General features: G+C 52.1%; 1 protein-coding gene across 1 annotated transcript in view; it reads right to left on the bottom strand.

Moving 5' to 3' along the window:
- Positions 1 to 16,482, bottom strand: part of Cdh23 (cadherin related 23) — a 402,602-nt gene that overhangs the window by 203,308 nt on the left and 182,812 nt on the right. Inside the window, exons 9-10 of the mRNA XM_045137514.1 lie at positions 6,346 to 6,458; positions 3,703 to 3,891 (exon numbers count right to left, since the gene is read on the bottom strand). Of these exons, the coding sequence (XP_044993449.1) occupies positions 3,703 to 3,891; positions 6,346 to 6,458 (302 nt within the window). The remainder of the gene's footprint in view (positions 1 to 3,702; positions 3,892 to 6,345; positions 6,459 to 16,482) is intronic.

Here is a 16,482-nt window from a genome sequence, read left to right as displayed (position 1 = left end):
CCTCTGCCTCCAGACAGTGAGGTGGGGGCCTGAGACTCAACCGGGTCAACTGGTCACTGGGGAGCAGTCACAGGCCACTTTGAGACGCAGCATAGAGGAGACGTCTCAACCCCGCTTCTGTCCCTTGACACCTCCTACAAGTGCGGAGGGACCCAAGAAGCTGCAGATCCCATCCAGTGTGAAGCTTCCCAGTGAGTGGTCTGTGAGTCAGAATCTGCTGGGGTCTTGAGGTCAGCTGGTATGAACTGAAGTTCTCAGGAAGGTAAAAATAAAAACAGTCATACCTATGTTAAACGTACTATAAAGCTGATGGATTAAAACACACGGGACTGTGGAGAGCTGGGATATTACAAGTTGGAAGCCAAATTATCCTGGGCTATCTTTAGTACCTTACATAGCCATTTATTTATTTATTTATTTGAGAAAGTGAGAGAGAATTGGCACACCAGGGCCTCAGCCACTGAAATTGAACTCCAGATGCAGAGGTAGAGAAAGACAGAGAGAGAACTGGCATGTCGGCGCCTCAGCCACTGCGATCAAACGCCAGACACGTGCGCCACCTTCTGCGCATGCGTGACCTTGTGAGCTTGTGTCACCTTGTGCGTCTGGCTTATGTGGGACCTGGAGAGTTGAACATGGGTTCTTAGGCTTTGCAGGCAAGTGCCTTAAGTGCTAAGCCGTCTCTCCAGCCCACACATAGACATTTGTTACTCCGTGTGTGCCCTCACGTTCTAGTGACTGTCAGGCAAAATGCTCCCGCCAATCCAAAGACTAAGGATGTCACCAGATAATATCTGAGTTCTATAACAGACCTCACTCAACTAATTTTTTCTATAACCACCTACCTGATATTCCCACCCCTGTATCTGAAAAAAAAAAAAAGCCTTGATTTATGACTATGTTAGTTCTGTGAAACTGTTTTCACATTGGAACATGGAATTTAGGGGACACAATCTATGGTTCTGGGCAATGGTCACTCATATACGGTTCCAAAATCAACTATCTCTTATTCCCTTTGAGGCCTAAGGTGTATTTTTTGCGTTGACCACAGTAGAGACCGACAGATATATTGTCGCTATCATTTCTTCCTAAACACATGGACGGGCTCTAAAAGGGTCATTAATTCTCCCAAGGCCGCAGACCTAGTAAACTGAATGACTGAACTTAAATCCAGTCCTTGAAGACAGACGAGGTCCGTCCCTCAGACCAAGTTCAAGCTCCCTGCCTGAGTCCCGACCCTCCTGCCCACCTTTCTATACGCAAGGCCTGCATTGCCTATGTGGGTCACTGCCTGCTCTGGGGTTTCCTGCTCCTTGGCTACTGGCCTTCCAGTGTGCCCCAAGGCTCAGACTGAGGTCCCCGATTCCATAGCCCATGGACCTCTCCCAGGCCGATCAGTCCTAGGTTGATCCCTCACAGCCCATGGTCGCTGGACCTTGAGACACCTTGTGGGCATGGGTGCCTCTTTTCCCTTGGTCATTATATTCTCCAAAAAGAAAAAAATGGGGGGGGGATTTTTCTCATTCATATGGTAGGAAGGGCATGCAGCACTCCGGGCATATAAGAAAACCCACTAGGGTATGTGAAAATGTTAGAACTGTTGTTTTTTGAGCTAGGGTCTCACTCTAGCCCAAGCTGACCTGGAATACACTATGTAGTCTCAGGGTGGCCTTGAACTTACGGCGATCCTCCTACCCCTGCCTCCTGAGTTCTGACATTAAAGGCATGCGCCACAATGTGTGGCTAGAACTGGTTTTATATATGCTTCTCTGTCTCCCTCTTTTGAGATGGGTCGCACGTAGCTCAGGCTGACCTCAAACCACCTTCAGCTACATGACCTTGAACTTCTGCATCTCCTGCCTCTAATGTTAGAATTATGGGCATAGGCTACAACGTCTGGTTTGTTTGCTGCTGAGATCAAACCCAGGGCTTCATGCCTGCTAAGCTACCTCTACCTTTATTTTTTTAATCTGTAAATTTTTTTTGTTCATTTTTATTTATTTATTTGAAAGTGACAGAGAGAGAGGGAGAGAAAGAGACAGATAGAGAGGGAATGGGCGCGCCAGGGCTTCCAGCCACTGCAAATGAACTCCAGATGCGTGCACCCCCTTGTGCATCTGGCTAACGTGGGTCCTGGGGAAACAAGCCTCGAACCGGGGTCCTTAGACTTCACAGGCAAGTGCTTAACCGCTAAGCCATCTCTCCAGCCCCACTATCCTTTTTTAAATATTTAGTCATTTGAAAGAGAGAGAGAGAAAACACACCTGGGCCTCTAGCCTCTGCAAATAAACTCCAGATGCATGCATCACTTTATGCATCTGGTTTTACATGCATTTAGGGGAATCAAACTCAGACCCATCAGGCTTTGCAAGTAAGCACCTTTAACTGCTGAGCCATCTCTCCAGCCTGAGACCACCATTCCTGATCAGTCCTATTCAAATCTGTTCTTGGGTAGATAAGGGGTCGGAACAGCAGGGGGTCACCCAGCCTAGAGCAGCTGTGTCCTCTAAGCGAACATTTAGTGAGAAAAACCCTATTTAACGTCGTATGTACAATGGAGCATACATATGATCAAAGTCAGATACATCATGGAAAGAATACACACAGTGGAAAAATGTTACATAACCCAAACCATTCAATCAAGCCAGAGGACCACCCAAAGTATGCCCCTAGCAACCCAATCCATTCTCACCTAAAATTCCTATGAAGAAGGGGCTAGAGAGATGACTTAGTGGTTAAGGCACTTGCCTGCGAAGCTTAAGGACACAGGTTCCATTCCCCAGTACCCAAGTAAGCCAGATGCACAAGGAGGCACATGTGTCTGGAGTTTGTTTGCAGTGGCTGGAGGCCCTGGTGCGCCCATTCTCTCTCTATCTGCCTCTTCTCCTTTTCTCTCCCCCGCCCTCAAATAAATAAAAACATTTTTAAAAAAGATCCTATAGATAGGGCTAGAGGGATAGCTTAGCCATTAAGGTGTTTGCCTGCAAAGCCAAAGGGCCCAGGTTCAATTCCCCAGGACCCACGTTAGCCAGATGCACAAGGGGGCACATGTGTCTGGAGTTCGTTTGCAGTAGCTGGAGGCCCTGGAGCGCCCGTTCTCTCTCTCTCTCCCTCTTTCTCTTCCTCCCTCTTTCTCTGTCAAATAAATAAATAAATATATTTTTTAAATCCTATAGATAAGCCGGGCATGGTGGCGCACACCTTTAACGCCAGCACTGGGGAGGCAGAGGCAGGAGGATCACCATGAGTTCAAGGCCACCCTGAGACTACATAGTGAATTCTGGGTCAGCCTGGGCTACAGTGAGAACCTACCTCGAAAAACACAAGAACAAAACAAAAATGCTCTAAGTAGAAGCCCCAGAACACTTCCTAGTACCCTGGCATGCTCTCCACTCAAGTGGCCCACAGCCCTATTGCTTTGCTCTTAGAGTTTCTAGCTGCTTTACTATGTGTGTGTGCCTTTCCTCAGTTCTTTGAGTAAGACGCCAAGAACCTGGATGTACTCAGAGAGAAAAAGCACACTGGTAAGAGAAGCAGATACATGCACGTCGCCCAGGACGCCGATGCCAACCTTGAACTCAGTGGGGCAGGACGTGCAATGATGCTGATTGCTAGCTTGTGACCGAGGACCTAGAAGCGGGGAGGCCCAGCCCAAGGGCCGGCACTGAGCCTGGACGGGTCCCATCTGTTCAGGGGGCTCACCTCATCCTTGTCCACCACCTGGATGAAGAGAGGGAGGGCGAACCCGACCTGCGCCAGCTCGGTGATGGCCACGCTGTATTCGGAGCTGTTGAACTCTGGGGCGTTGTCGTTGATGTCAATCACCAGGATGTTGAAGGTTGTGGTGACCGTCGCATCAGAAGGGGTGCGGTCATCATTCAGCTCTGTGCCCTGCAGACAGACAGCGGTCACCCACAATCGGGAACAGCTATCATCCATTCACCAGGGACGTTCCTGATGCCAGGCAGGGAGCATCAGCGGGAATTAGCCTACTGAGTCCCCATCATGGCCCCAGGGTGAGGGCTCATCTTCAACGTAGCCGTGTTACAGTTAAGGAAACCGAGGCCCAGAGAGGTTAAGTAACTTGCGCAAGATCGGACAGCCCGAGTAGGCCTCAAGCTGAAGTAGTGGGGTTCCAGAACTGACAAGAAGATGGGCAGGAGGGTCAGACACATGTGGGGTGCAGGGGGAGCCCCTCGGCGTGGCAGATGATGAAACGAAGGCAGAGCGCTTTGGCACGGTGATAGGTCAAGACTTCACAGAGCCCCTGCCGTGGCTGAACACCGTGGGGTCCTGGCGGGGGTGGGGGTGGGAGTTGGGTTAGCTGCAGGAACAGAAGGAATGATCTGGAAGTTTGTAGGTCCAGGGTCCCAGGTTCAAAACACTCACTCCAGGCTCTGACTTTTTCTGCGGCAGATCCTCTGAACAAGATCTTGGAAGGGGTGTCTCCCACATACTGCAGGGACTGGGATGCCCAGAATTGCTAGGGGGCCCCCTACCTTACAGCTTTTATATATGCATGCATACGTGTGCATGTTCGTTTGCGTGTGTGGGGGGGTGCATGTGTGTGCAAGCACGTGGGAGGCCCGAGGATGCACTCAGGTGTTGCACCTCAGCCACTGTCCACGTTTATTGACACGGAGACTCACCCTGGCCCTGAACTCACAACAAGGCTGGACTGGATAGCTAGTGAGGCCCGCCTTCCTAGCTCTGAGATTACAAAGTGTGTCACCGTGGCTGGCCGGCATTTTCCACAAGGCCTGGGGATGGAGCTCTCTGGTCCTTGTGCTTGCAAGGCAAGCCCTTCACCGATTAAGTTATCTCCCCTGCCCTCCTCCCTATGCAAACATGGGCACCCAGAGTGCAGGGTTCCTGAAGTGAGCTGCCGGTGGTACTGGGCCTAGGGACAGCTTTCTTCCTCTGGAAGGGACCCCACTGGCCTCAGGGCGAGGGAACCGGGACAGGAGGGAGGCCCGGGAGGGGCTGCGTTGGGAGGATGTGGAAACTCTGGTATCATGTCTTTCTATGGTTGAGTCACGGGGACCCAGGTGAGAGGAAGGGGCAGTGGACAGTGAGTTCTGAGAGGCCCGTTGCTGACTCAGGCCCTCTCCAAGCCAAGGGGCCCACACGAACTGGAGGAGCGCGTTCCTGGGGCCCCTCCGTCTTCACTCCTTCCTGCGCTGGTGTATGGCTGGGGTTGGGGAGGTCCTGGGGTCCCCCTCTCAGAATCCATCTCCCTAAGTGGTTTTCTCAGGGAATGGCTCAGCAAGCCATTGATTTTAATTAAAACCAGCCACGGATGGGCATGTGGCTGCAGGGAATGGGGGTGCAGATCCTCCACACCTTCTGGGTGGGGATCCCCTGGCTTCTGTGACCTCGTAGGTGTGCTGCTGGTTTTTGTTTGTTTTAAATATTTTAGGCCTGGAGAGGTGGCTTAGTAGTTAGGGCATTAGCCTGAGAAGCCAAAGGACCCAGGTTCGATTCCCCAGAACCCACGTTAGCCAGAGGCACAAGGTGGCGCCTGTGTCTGGAGTTCGTTTGCAGTGTCTGGAGGCCCTGGCGCGCCCATTCTCTCTTTCCCTCTCTCTCTCCCTTCTCTTTCTCTCTGTCAAATAAATAAATAAAAATATTTTATTTATTTACTTATTTTGAGAGGGAGGCAGATAGAGAAAAAGAGAATGGGTACATCATTCCTCCAGCCACTGCAAACGAACTGCAGATGCATGCGCCACCTTGTGCATCTGGCTTACATGTGTACTGGGGAATTGAACCTGGGTCCTTTGGCTTCTCAGGCAAGTTCCTTAACTGCTAAACCATCTCTCCATCTCTGTGCTGCTGTTTTCCTTTTTTCTTTCTTTCCTTTTTTCTTTCTTTCTTTCTTTCTTTCTTTCTTTCTTTCTTTCTTTCTTCCCTTCCTTCCTTCCCTCCTTCCTTCCTTCCTTCCTTCCTTCCTTCCTTCCTTCCTTCCTTCCTTCCTTCCTTCCTTCCTTCCTTCTTTCATTTTTTGAGGTAAGGTCTCATTCTAGCTCAAGAATTCACTATGTAGTCTCAGGGTTGCCTTGAACTCACGGAGACCCTCCTTCCTCTGCCTCGCACGTGCTGGGATTACAGGTGTGCGCCACCATGCCCGGCCGTGCTGCCTGTATTCTAAGCTGGGGAGGCCCCACCCCTAAGAAGGGAATAAAAGCTCCAGTTAGTGGAGCACTGGTCCTGGCTGTGAAAGGGCCAGCAGACGGATCCTGATCACAGCAGGTCCCCTCCGGACTGTCCCCTGCAAGGCAGAGGGACGACCTCAGGCTGCATAGCCCTCTCGCAGGGGGGAGGCGCTAGCCAGCCGGGCCTCACCTTCACAGTCAGGATGAAGCCATGACTGTACAGCGGGTTCTCCCGGTCCAGCAGACCATTCAGGGTGAGCGCTCCGCTGATGTAGTCCAGAGCAAAGATGCTATTGGTATTCCCTGTAATAAAGAAACAAGAGGATGTGAGCGGGCCAGGGCAGGCGGGCACAGATGTGTGGGCTATGAGAGGTGGGCTCCTCTCCAGGTGAAAGGACCAACCAGGCCCTTTGGGATGCTGCCGTGGGCACCGAACAGTAGGAGTTCACAGCAATGCAATGACAGCCTCGAATCACAGGCAGAACACCAAGCACAGTGTCCTTTGCAGCCGGGGGGAGTGTCTTTTTTTTTTTTTTTTTTCTATGTAGGGTCTTGCTGTAGCTCAGGCTGACCTGGAATTCACTATGTAGTCTCAGGGTGGCCTCGAACTCATGGCGATCCTCCTACCACTGCCTCGAGTGCTGGGATCAAAGGTATGTGCCACAACGCCCGGCTCCCCACTGTTCTTTGGAGACAGAGTCTCATGTATCCCAGGCTGGCTTCCAGCACCCTATGTGGCTAAGGATGGCCTCAAACTCCTGATCCTCCTACCTCCCCCTCCGGTGCGCTGGAATTCTAGGCATGTGCCACCACGCCTGATATAGGACTTGGCGTTTGCTACATGAGCATTCTACCAACTGTGTTACATCCCGCCCCTGCTTGCCTTTTTTTTAAAATTTTTTTTAAAGTTATTTATTTATTTATTTATTTGAGAGCGACAGACACAGAGAGAAAGACAGATAGAGGGAGAGAGAGAGAATGGGCGTGCCAGGGCTTCCAGCCTCTGCAAACGAACTCCAGATGCGTGCGCCCCCTTGTGCATCTGGCTAACGTGGGTCCTGGGGAATCGAGCCTCGAACCGGGGTCCTTAGGCTTCACAGGCAAGCGCTTAACTGCTAAGCCATCTCTCCAGCCCCCTGCTTGCCTTTTGTGTGAGCTGCAAAGGAGGCTGAACCCTAACGGGACCCAGTGCACTCGCTGACTTTCTCTTGTCCTTATTGTCATGGTTTGGTTCCATTACATTCTCTCATAAAAGTCGTGTGGTTGCGTGTGTGGGGTACATATGTGTGTGTGGTGCATGCGTGTGCGCATGCATGTGGAGGCCAGATGTTGACGTCAAGTGTTTGCCTCAGTTGCTCTCTGAGGCCTTAGTCTTTAAGCTGGGAGCTCACTGATTTAGCTAGACTACCTGGCCAGCAGACTCCAGCTAATGCTCGACCCGCCCTGTCTAGAGACGCTGTCATGTAGCTCAGGCTAGCTCACTGATTCGGCCAGACTCGCTCCTAAGCGACGAGATGGCCGGTGCAAGCCACTGTACCCTGCTTTTGTGTGGGCTCTGGGAATCCAGACTAGGGAGCTCAGACTGCGTACCAAGTACTTTACCGACCATCTCCCCAGCACCTACTCCACGCCGTCCCATTCTATCCCCTCCCATTCTCTCCATCCTGACTTTCTATTTATGGCGATGATAACATTTAAAAAAAAATACATATGTTAGGAACATCCTTTAATTAAAAATGTTTTAAGAACTTACTACATTAACAACGTGTGTTTATATAAACTGCTGGACTTCACACATGGAGAGGCTGGCCTCTAGCCAACGGCCTGCGGCCTCCGTCCCTCCCCTGCAAACCATGCCTCCTGCTTCCCCTGGCGGCACTGTGCCCTGGCACTGGCTTCCCCACACCGCCTGGTCTCTCCGTTCCTGCCCTCCTCTGTCCTCACTCTCTCCTCCTCTCCACCCAGCCGGCCTCTCCTCCCGCTGCTGCTTCCATAGGGCCATCCTGCTTGTCCAGCCAAATTCTTCCCACTCCACAGGCAGCGGCCACTCTTCCTCACTGGCTTCTGGGTAAATCTCGTCCAGCTGCCCAGTTTAAAAGGTCCCTGGAGACAGGGGGACTTTGCATGTTTGTCCCCTATTGTAACAAGCCAGAGCTGACACAGGATGGCAGGCATCTTGTGGATGGAGACTTGCTCCCTAGTCACCTGGACCAGCCCTGTGAGGTCCCCACCCTCCTTCCTGTGAGCGCATCTGGGAGCACCCCAGTCCCACTCTGGGGTCCTCACTTAATAGACTTGCTTATTCATGCGCCGTCACAGAAAGCGCTCTGCCCTCTGCAGGCGACTCGGCCACTTGCGGTGTGGCACTGGGCCACTTAGCCAGCCCCTCTGGGCCCTGGCTCTGTCACGTGGGGAGCAAGGATAATACTGGCCTCTGTCCCCGAGGGCTGTGAGGACAAAATGAGAGAGGAGAGGCACCAGCTTGGGAGAGTGGGAGGGAGGGGGCAGCTGGGGTACAGGCAGGTCTGGGACAAGCACAGATGGACTTCGATTCTGTCTCCTCCGAGGGACAGAAGAAAGGCTCAAGCCTTTAACACGCAAGGCACGGCTGCCATGGAAGCTGCTAAACATGCTGTCCCCTCACTCCAAGGGGATCTGCACGCAGTAGGACGCAAAGGGAGAAGGCCAGGGGAAAACAGCACCTTGTTTTAGATCAAGGGACGCAGGCTATCCTGGGCCAGCCTGTGCTAAGCTGTGGGCCTATGCTGTCGGTACCTCAGGCTTTCTCCCACGGCTTCCCGTCATCACCAGCCGCTGGCGAGTGTGGCTGTGTTTGTGTCAGGGAAGCACAGGTGTCTCCTAGTGAGGAATGTTACTATCGGAAACCAGGGGCTGTGTGATCTCACCCATTCATTCATTCATTCACTCACTCACTCACTCAGAAATTACTGGGCACCGCTTCTCGGCCGTTTTTGACTTAAGATCAAGGGTGATATCTGTTCTTATCAGAAATTACTGGGCATCTGCTACATGTGAGGGACATCTTCCATTGGGGGGAGCAGCCCTTACTAATTCCTCACAGTGTGGCACACCCAAGCATGGCTGAGGTGGGTGAAGCGACGCGGTGTTGGCCACGTAGGAGGTTGGTCCTCTCCAGGCCCGACGTCCAGAAGCCCATCATTCCAGATCTTTATATAAATTTATTCTTTCTAATAAAGGCGCCTATCAAATGTTTGACTAAATGTGATTCAGTTTTTATCTTTGTGCAATGCTTCCCATGAATCATTCAGAAGGCAGGAGCTCCTTGCTGAATGACCTGCTTTAGTTTCCGGTTAGGAGAATGGGGCCGCGGACCCTGGTACACTCAAGACTGTCCCCCCATCTGGTACCTGCACCCTGCTGCTGGTCACACTGCCAGTGACCCGTCACTCAGCTTGTCCTTTGTACCCAAGGCAGCCTTTCCCCACACCAAAGCACCTTCTCCAACAGGTGCATACCTGAACAGATTTGGGGACCCACCTTAACACACAAGTGCACACACACACACACACACGCACACATGCACACCTTCACATGTGCTTTGCACACTTCTGCGTTTACCTTCCAACCTCCTGCCAGGCATGAGGGCATGAATGGCAAGCTCCCTTGGAAACTGCGGCCAAAATGGGCAACCGAGTGAGGTGCCGACTTAGATGGTGCTGCTGTTACCATGGCAATGTCAGCACTCACTGGGATGCCACGGGGCTCTGGCAGGGGCTTGAGGTGAGCCACGTGCGTGGAAGACCAAGGGCACGTCTCATTCAAAGACCCAGCAGTTAGTTCACTCCCTGCCTCAAGTTCACGCTGCGTTCTGATCACGCTCCAGCCGCGTGCGTGTCAGCAGAGAAACGCAGGCCAGGGTCCCGTCCCCAGTTACGAGACTGACATTCATGAAACCATCACAGCATTGACACAGGAGCCCACATGCCACTAAGGCCCCTCAGGAAAAGCAACAGGAAGGAGGGAAGTTTAAACTCACACCCTTGCAAGGCCGATGGCACGGGCTCAACGCGCTGTTCTGCTGCTAGCTGTGACACTTTGCTCGTGTCCCTTAGCGGATCCGGGCCTCGGTGCCTAGTCTATAACACGGACGTAGCAACGGGATCCACCTGAGCATTGCTGTAAGGTGGGATGAGTTAGGAGCGAGCTGTCATGCTGTGAGCGGGGAATTTTACTCTAGTCAACAAGAGGCTGTGCGATCCCATTCATTCATTCATTCATTCATTCATTCATGCTCTCCACCAATGCTGGCTTCTCGTACTGCACTAAGGTGACCACTGCAGTTTCCCCTCTGCCCTGTTCCCTGTGGACCCTGTGCCTGTAGCTGTTCGAGGACAGTGGGGACGGCTCAATGGGGACACTGAGCAAATCACACTCTTGCAAGGAGTGGTTTGAGTTTATAAGCTATTTATTTTATTTATTTATTTATTTTTTGGCTTTTCAAGGTAGGGTCTCACTCTGGTCCAGGCTGACCTGGAATTAACTATGTAGTCTCAGGGTTGTCTTGAACTCTCGGCAATCCTCCTACCTCTGCCTCCCGAGAGGCTGGGATTAAAGGCGTGAGCCACCATGCCCGGCTATTTTATTTATTTTTTAAAAAATATTTTATTTATTTGAAAGAGGCAGACTATATAATATATATGCATACATGTAAGTCATATGCATGTATATATATATATGGGAGAGAGAGAGAATGGGTGCTATCTTGAGTGTATAAATGGAGGGGGTATCAGGGTCTTCTAGCCACTGCAAATGAACTCCAGACCCATGCACCATCTTGTGTGTCTGGCTTGCATGGGGACTGGGGAATTGAACCTGAGTTCTTAAGGCTTCACAGGCAAGTGCCTTAAGGGCTAAGCCATCTCTCCAGCCCACAAGCTGTTGGGAACAGGCCCTCGGGCCCGCAGGGCCTGACACTCTACACCGACCTCTGCTCCTGCCATCACTCACCTTTGGGTCCTCACTGTCCTGAGCCTCCCCAGCCCTGCTCCTTCCCTTCCACCTCCCTTCCTGGAGGCTGTGGGTTGGCAGGCACATGCAATCCCATCCCCCCCCACTTCCGCTTCTCTGCCGTTCTGGAAATGGATCCCACCACGCTAGCTCTCTGTGTCCAAGTCCCCTGGGGGCCGGTGGGGGCCAGTGGCTCATGGGGACACCTTTCACCTGCTTACTCCCATTGTTGAACAGAAGGACAGCTGCTTCCCCTAGCTAACAGGTGCTATCCTGAGCGTGTGAGTGGCAGGGTGCCCCCAGTAGTGGGGGGTGGCTGTATCTACAGGGCCCTGGACTCTGGGAAGTGGTGTGACAGAGTTTCACAAGAGAAGAGTGGCCATCGCAGAAAGTCACAGCGGGCCACTGGGATGGCGGCTCAGCAGGTAAAACACTTGCCGTGCAGGCAGGAGGGCCCGAGCTCCATCCCAACCCCTGTGGAAAAGCCAGGCATGGTGGGGCATAGCTGTCAGCCCAGCCCTAGTTAGGCCAAGACAGGAGGAACCCTAGGGCTCAGTGGTTAGCCAATCTAGCCAAACTGGTGAACTCACTAAGAGACCTTGTCTTAAAAGTAAGGTGGAGGGGGCTGGAGAGATGGCGCAGCAGTTAGGGTGCTTGCCTGTAAGGCCTAACAACGTGGGTTTGATTCTCCAGTACCCACATAAAGCCAGGTGAGCAAAGTGGTGCATGCATCTAGAGTTCGTTTGTAGTGGCTACAGGCCCTGGCATGCCCATTCTCTCTCTCTCTCTCTGCTTGCAAATAAATAAATACTTAAAAAAAATAAGGTGGAGAGCAATTGAGGAAGACACCTAATGTCGACCTCCATATACACACGTGTACACTTGCACACCTGTACACACACATACACACCCAAACATGCCACATATACACAGGTACCCACACATCCACAAACACATACAAAGCACACCCAAGAAGCCCCATAGCAAGCTGCCACCTCACTCCAGCTGGAGTAGCAATTAACAAATTAACAATTTGTATTTTTTTAAAACAAATTAACAAAAAGACAAACCACACAAAGTGTTGGTGAGGTTGGGAGAAAGAGGAAGTCACGCACACTGTGGGTGGGGATGTTAGCCAGTACGGCCATTATGAAAAACAGTATGGTTGGTCCTCAAGAAACCAGAGCTGGAGCTGGCAGAGGATCCAGGAGCCCCACTGCGGACACACAACTGAAGGAGATAGAATCAGCAGGCCCGAGAGGCCTGAGCAAAACACATCACAACAGCCAAGTTGTTCATCAAACCAAGTGTTCGTCGGGTGTGGTGGCGTATGCCTTTAATCCCAGAACTCGGAAGGCTGAGGTAGGAGGACTGCTGTGAGTTCGAGGCCAGCCTGACACTACATAGAGTATTCCAGGTCAGCCTGGGCTATAGTGAGAGTCTATCTTGAAAAACAAACAAACAAAAAAAACCCAATTGTTCTTCAACAGATGAGAAGAAATGGACAGATGGATGAAGAAAATATGGCACATGTGATGGAATACTATTTAGCCATAAAATATAAAATCCTATTATTTTGGAATAACATGGGTGAACCTGGAGGACATGGTATTATATGAAATTAGCCAGACACAGGAAGCCAATGGCAGCACAATCTCATTCACATTTGTAATCTAGAAACGTCTATCTTATCTAGAATAATGATTACCATAGAGGAGAAAGTTGGTGTGAGACATATACAGGGAGAGGCTGGTCAATGGGCCACAGTTAGTTAGATGGGAAGTACAGTCACTGCAGCCCACTGCCCAGCAGGGTGGCTTCAAGTAACCAAAACAATGTGATGCATATTCCAAAATAGCTAGGGGAGGGAACCCTCGAATGTTCTTGCCACATAGGAATGATGAACGTTTGAAGTGACGTATATGCTCATCTTCCATGAATCATTACACAAGAAATATATCACACTGCACCCCATAAATATGCATAGTTGTGTGTGTCAATTAAAAATGAAGGGAACTCTAGATGCTTTTTTTATATAAAAAAATCACACATTCTGGAAAGTTCTAATTGAAATTCTCCGTGACACAACAGTTTTTTAAAAAAATTTTGGTTTATTTTTATTTGTTTATTTGAGAGCGACAGACAGAGAGGGAGGGGGTGAGAGAGAGAGAGGGTGGGAGAATAGGCATGCCAGGGCTTCCAGCCCCTGCAAATGAACTCCAGATGGGTGTGCCTCCCTGATGCATCTGGCTAATGTGGGTCCTAGGGAATCGAGCCTCGAACCGGGGTCCTTAGGCTTCACAGGCAAGCGCTTAACCGCTAAGCCATCTCTCCAGCCCAGACACAACAGTTTTACACAGCAGAATATCCACATAGCAGTGTCTTCCAGATAGTTGGAGAGATGGCTTCCCGTGGGGGTACAGGACAGAAGAACTGGGGAGGAACTAGCAGAATGGTGGTGGAGTGACAGACATTAGGCATTCTGGAATCATGCAGAAGCCTGGGTTGGGCTCTGTGTCCCCACTGGGGACAATCAGGGATGTTTAGGAGGGAGCCCATGAAGCAGTAGGAATGGTCAGAAAGTGCAAGTGAGCAGCCAACACTTGTCCGCCCCTCCCCCACCCCAGTGTCAGGTGGCAAGACGCTGGCAGATATGCAGGGGGTTATCGTAGAGTGAGGCTCCAGCCAAGGACACTAACCTGGTCTTTGAGTGTCCCCAGAGTCCAATTTTAAGATGAGGAAGGGGGAGGCAGGGAAGGACGGCAGTAAGAACCTGGGTTCTGCTGCCCTGGGGTGTGAAAGCCACGTTAGAGGCAGAATGGCAGCTAGAGGGCGCCATGGAGTCGAGCAGGGGTCTGGGTTGGTCCCCAGAGAGGACCAGGGAGGGAGGAAGAGCAAGGGGTGGGGGGTCAGTAGGGCTGCAGGGGGCAGGAGGACAGGCTTGGGAGGGGCTCCCTTTCTCTGTCCCTTCCAGGCTGGCGGGGGTCTGGGCAGAAAGCAGTGTAGTGAGTGGCCGATGGTGCGAGGGGAACACAGGCCGCTGATTCTCAATTGCTTTGTCTGCTCTGCTGGGCTAACAGCCTTGCGTCCGGCCCTGCCTGGCTCTTCTCTAAGCTTGTGCGCTCGCTCCACTCTGAGTTAAAGCCCCCCGCCTCCCAACCTTGCCCCAGTCCTGCCAGCGGGGTCCTCAGAGCCAGAGTGGCCTGCTCCACACAGGAAGCAGGTCTTCGGTCTTCTGACCCGAGGCTCTGAGCCCCACAGCTTTGGGCTGGCGTGCTCAGAACTCTGTAGCCATCGCTCTGGGCTGGGGGAGCCTCGGAGGATCAGGGCCGAGCAGTCACACTTCAGATGCTGATTACACGTCTGTTCGCTGGCCCGAGCTTGGCTTCCTCCCTTGACAGCTATCAGCACACAGGACGAAGGGCAGCTCTGGTGTCCAGCACTGGGCAGGGCCATGTTGCAGAGAAAGGACTAGAAAGCCCACAGTGAGGGACTTGCTCACCTTCTGGGCCTGAGCACCCATCTGCTACTGTGAAGTCACGGCTGGGACCTGAGTCGTACCCCTCCCACCCCCTTTGCCTCCGTTCTGGTCACCAGGTCCAGAGCAGAGCAGGGACCTACTCTCTCTCCCCTGCCCTCATCTCTGTCTGTGCCTGGGGTCTGTCGTGTGGATGGTCTTCCCTTGAACATCCCCTTGTACAATGAAGAAAAGACGGAGGAACTGAAAGCAAGAAGCCACCTCCGGCCTCTTCGTCCCCTCAGCCTGTCTCCCAGGACCACGTGTGACCGTGTCAGGACAGCCCCCAGTGTGGTGGTGCACAGAATGGTCAGCCCTAGTGAACCCCAGTTCACCACCTCAGGGGAGCCCTACAGAGCTCCTTCCGCAATGGCCATCTCACGCCGAGTCCTTTCCTTGTCCTGGGCGCTGTGCAAACTGTCTTAACCGCACACCATTTACTGCTTTCCCAGCACCCACGGGAGACAGGTACTAATACCCCACTCTACAGGCACGGAAGCTAAGACAGAGAGAGTAAAATAATGAACACTAGGTCATCCAGGTAGCGAGAGGTGTGGCAAGGAGCTGAGAACTGTACCCCATGAGGCAAAGGGGCCAGGTTGTTCTATCCTGGGACCCTTGGTGGGCCACTTGCCCTGCCAGGAACGGCCACCCAGTGCAGGCACACAAGTAGCCACGATCCCCGGGCCCCAGGCGGCCCGGCCTGTAGGCCCAGCTCTGTGTAGTGGAGCCAGATCATTCCGGCTGCTATAGAATTTTATCACTGTATAATGAAAACCGCGAGTCCGTCTGAGACACAGGCTTTGGGCAAGATAGCTTATGAATTAAAAATTGCTATTCAGCTGCCTGCTGACAAAAGGGGCCTGCGTCCTGGGTGGCATCTGGGCTGGGCTTCATTCAACAGAGCTGGGACTAACATATGGCAGCCAGCGGTGTGGGTTACCCAAGCTGCCAGCCCGGGAAGGGGGCGATGAGGGCATGTCGCCTCTCCTCAAGGCCCCTGGGTTGGGGGTGGGAGCCTCCTTCCTTGGCCCAGAACGTCCAGGGAAGCCACCTGGAGCAGCTCCTTGTGGGTCTTTGTTGGGGAGGGGCATCTGCATTCAGGTCCCAGCTCAAATGTCACTTGACAGTGAAGCCTTCCCCCACATAACCCTACCTTTGTATCTGGCTGAATCACTCTTCTGCTTTTTTTCCCGAACCCCTCTTTTTATCTGTTTGTATATCACTTATATTATTATTTATGTGGTGGGGAGTTCTCCTGTGCCATGGTGCACATGCAGAGGTCAGAGGTCGACCTCAGGGTGTTTCTCATCTCTTTCCGTCTCTCCTGTCGTTTTACCCCTGCTGCTTGTGAGCTCCCGGATTCTCCGGGCTCTGCCTCCCTGTCGGCACAGACACATGCATCACTTTGCTTGCAGCTTTATGTGGGTGCCCGGGAGTATGGAGCCTGGGTCATCAAGTTTTCAAGCAAGCACCTTTAATTTCTAAGCCATTTCCCTAGTCCGTGTCTTTCAGGGTGTTTTATAGTGTCTATTTAACCCGCTATAATATAAGCCCAGGAATGGAGGGACTGATTCAATGTTCAGGTGATGCACAATAGGTGACCAATAATTTTTCATTTGGAGATAGTTTTATTATGTAGCCCAGGTTGGCTTTGAACTTGTGATCCTTTTGCCTCAGCCTCCCGAGTGCTGGGATTCCAGGTATGCACCACCACACCCGGCTCAATATATGCTTTTGGCATGAGTGGGTCGGAAGCAAGGATAGCCGAGGCCATCTTAGAAGGCTGAAGGGCAGACAGTACTGGGGTGTCTGTGTCAC

Source organism: Jaculus jaculus, chromosome 18 (assembly GCF_020740685.1).
Source record: "Jaculus jaculus isolate mJacJac1 chromosome 18, mJacJac1.mat.Y.cur, whole genome shotgun sequence".
Classification (NCBI taxonomy): Eukaryota; Metazoa; Chordata; class Mammalia; order Rodentia; family Dipodidae; genus Jaculus; species Jaculus jaculus.
This window is presented reverse-complemented; position numbering and strand designations above follow the sequence as displayed.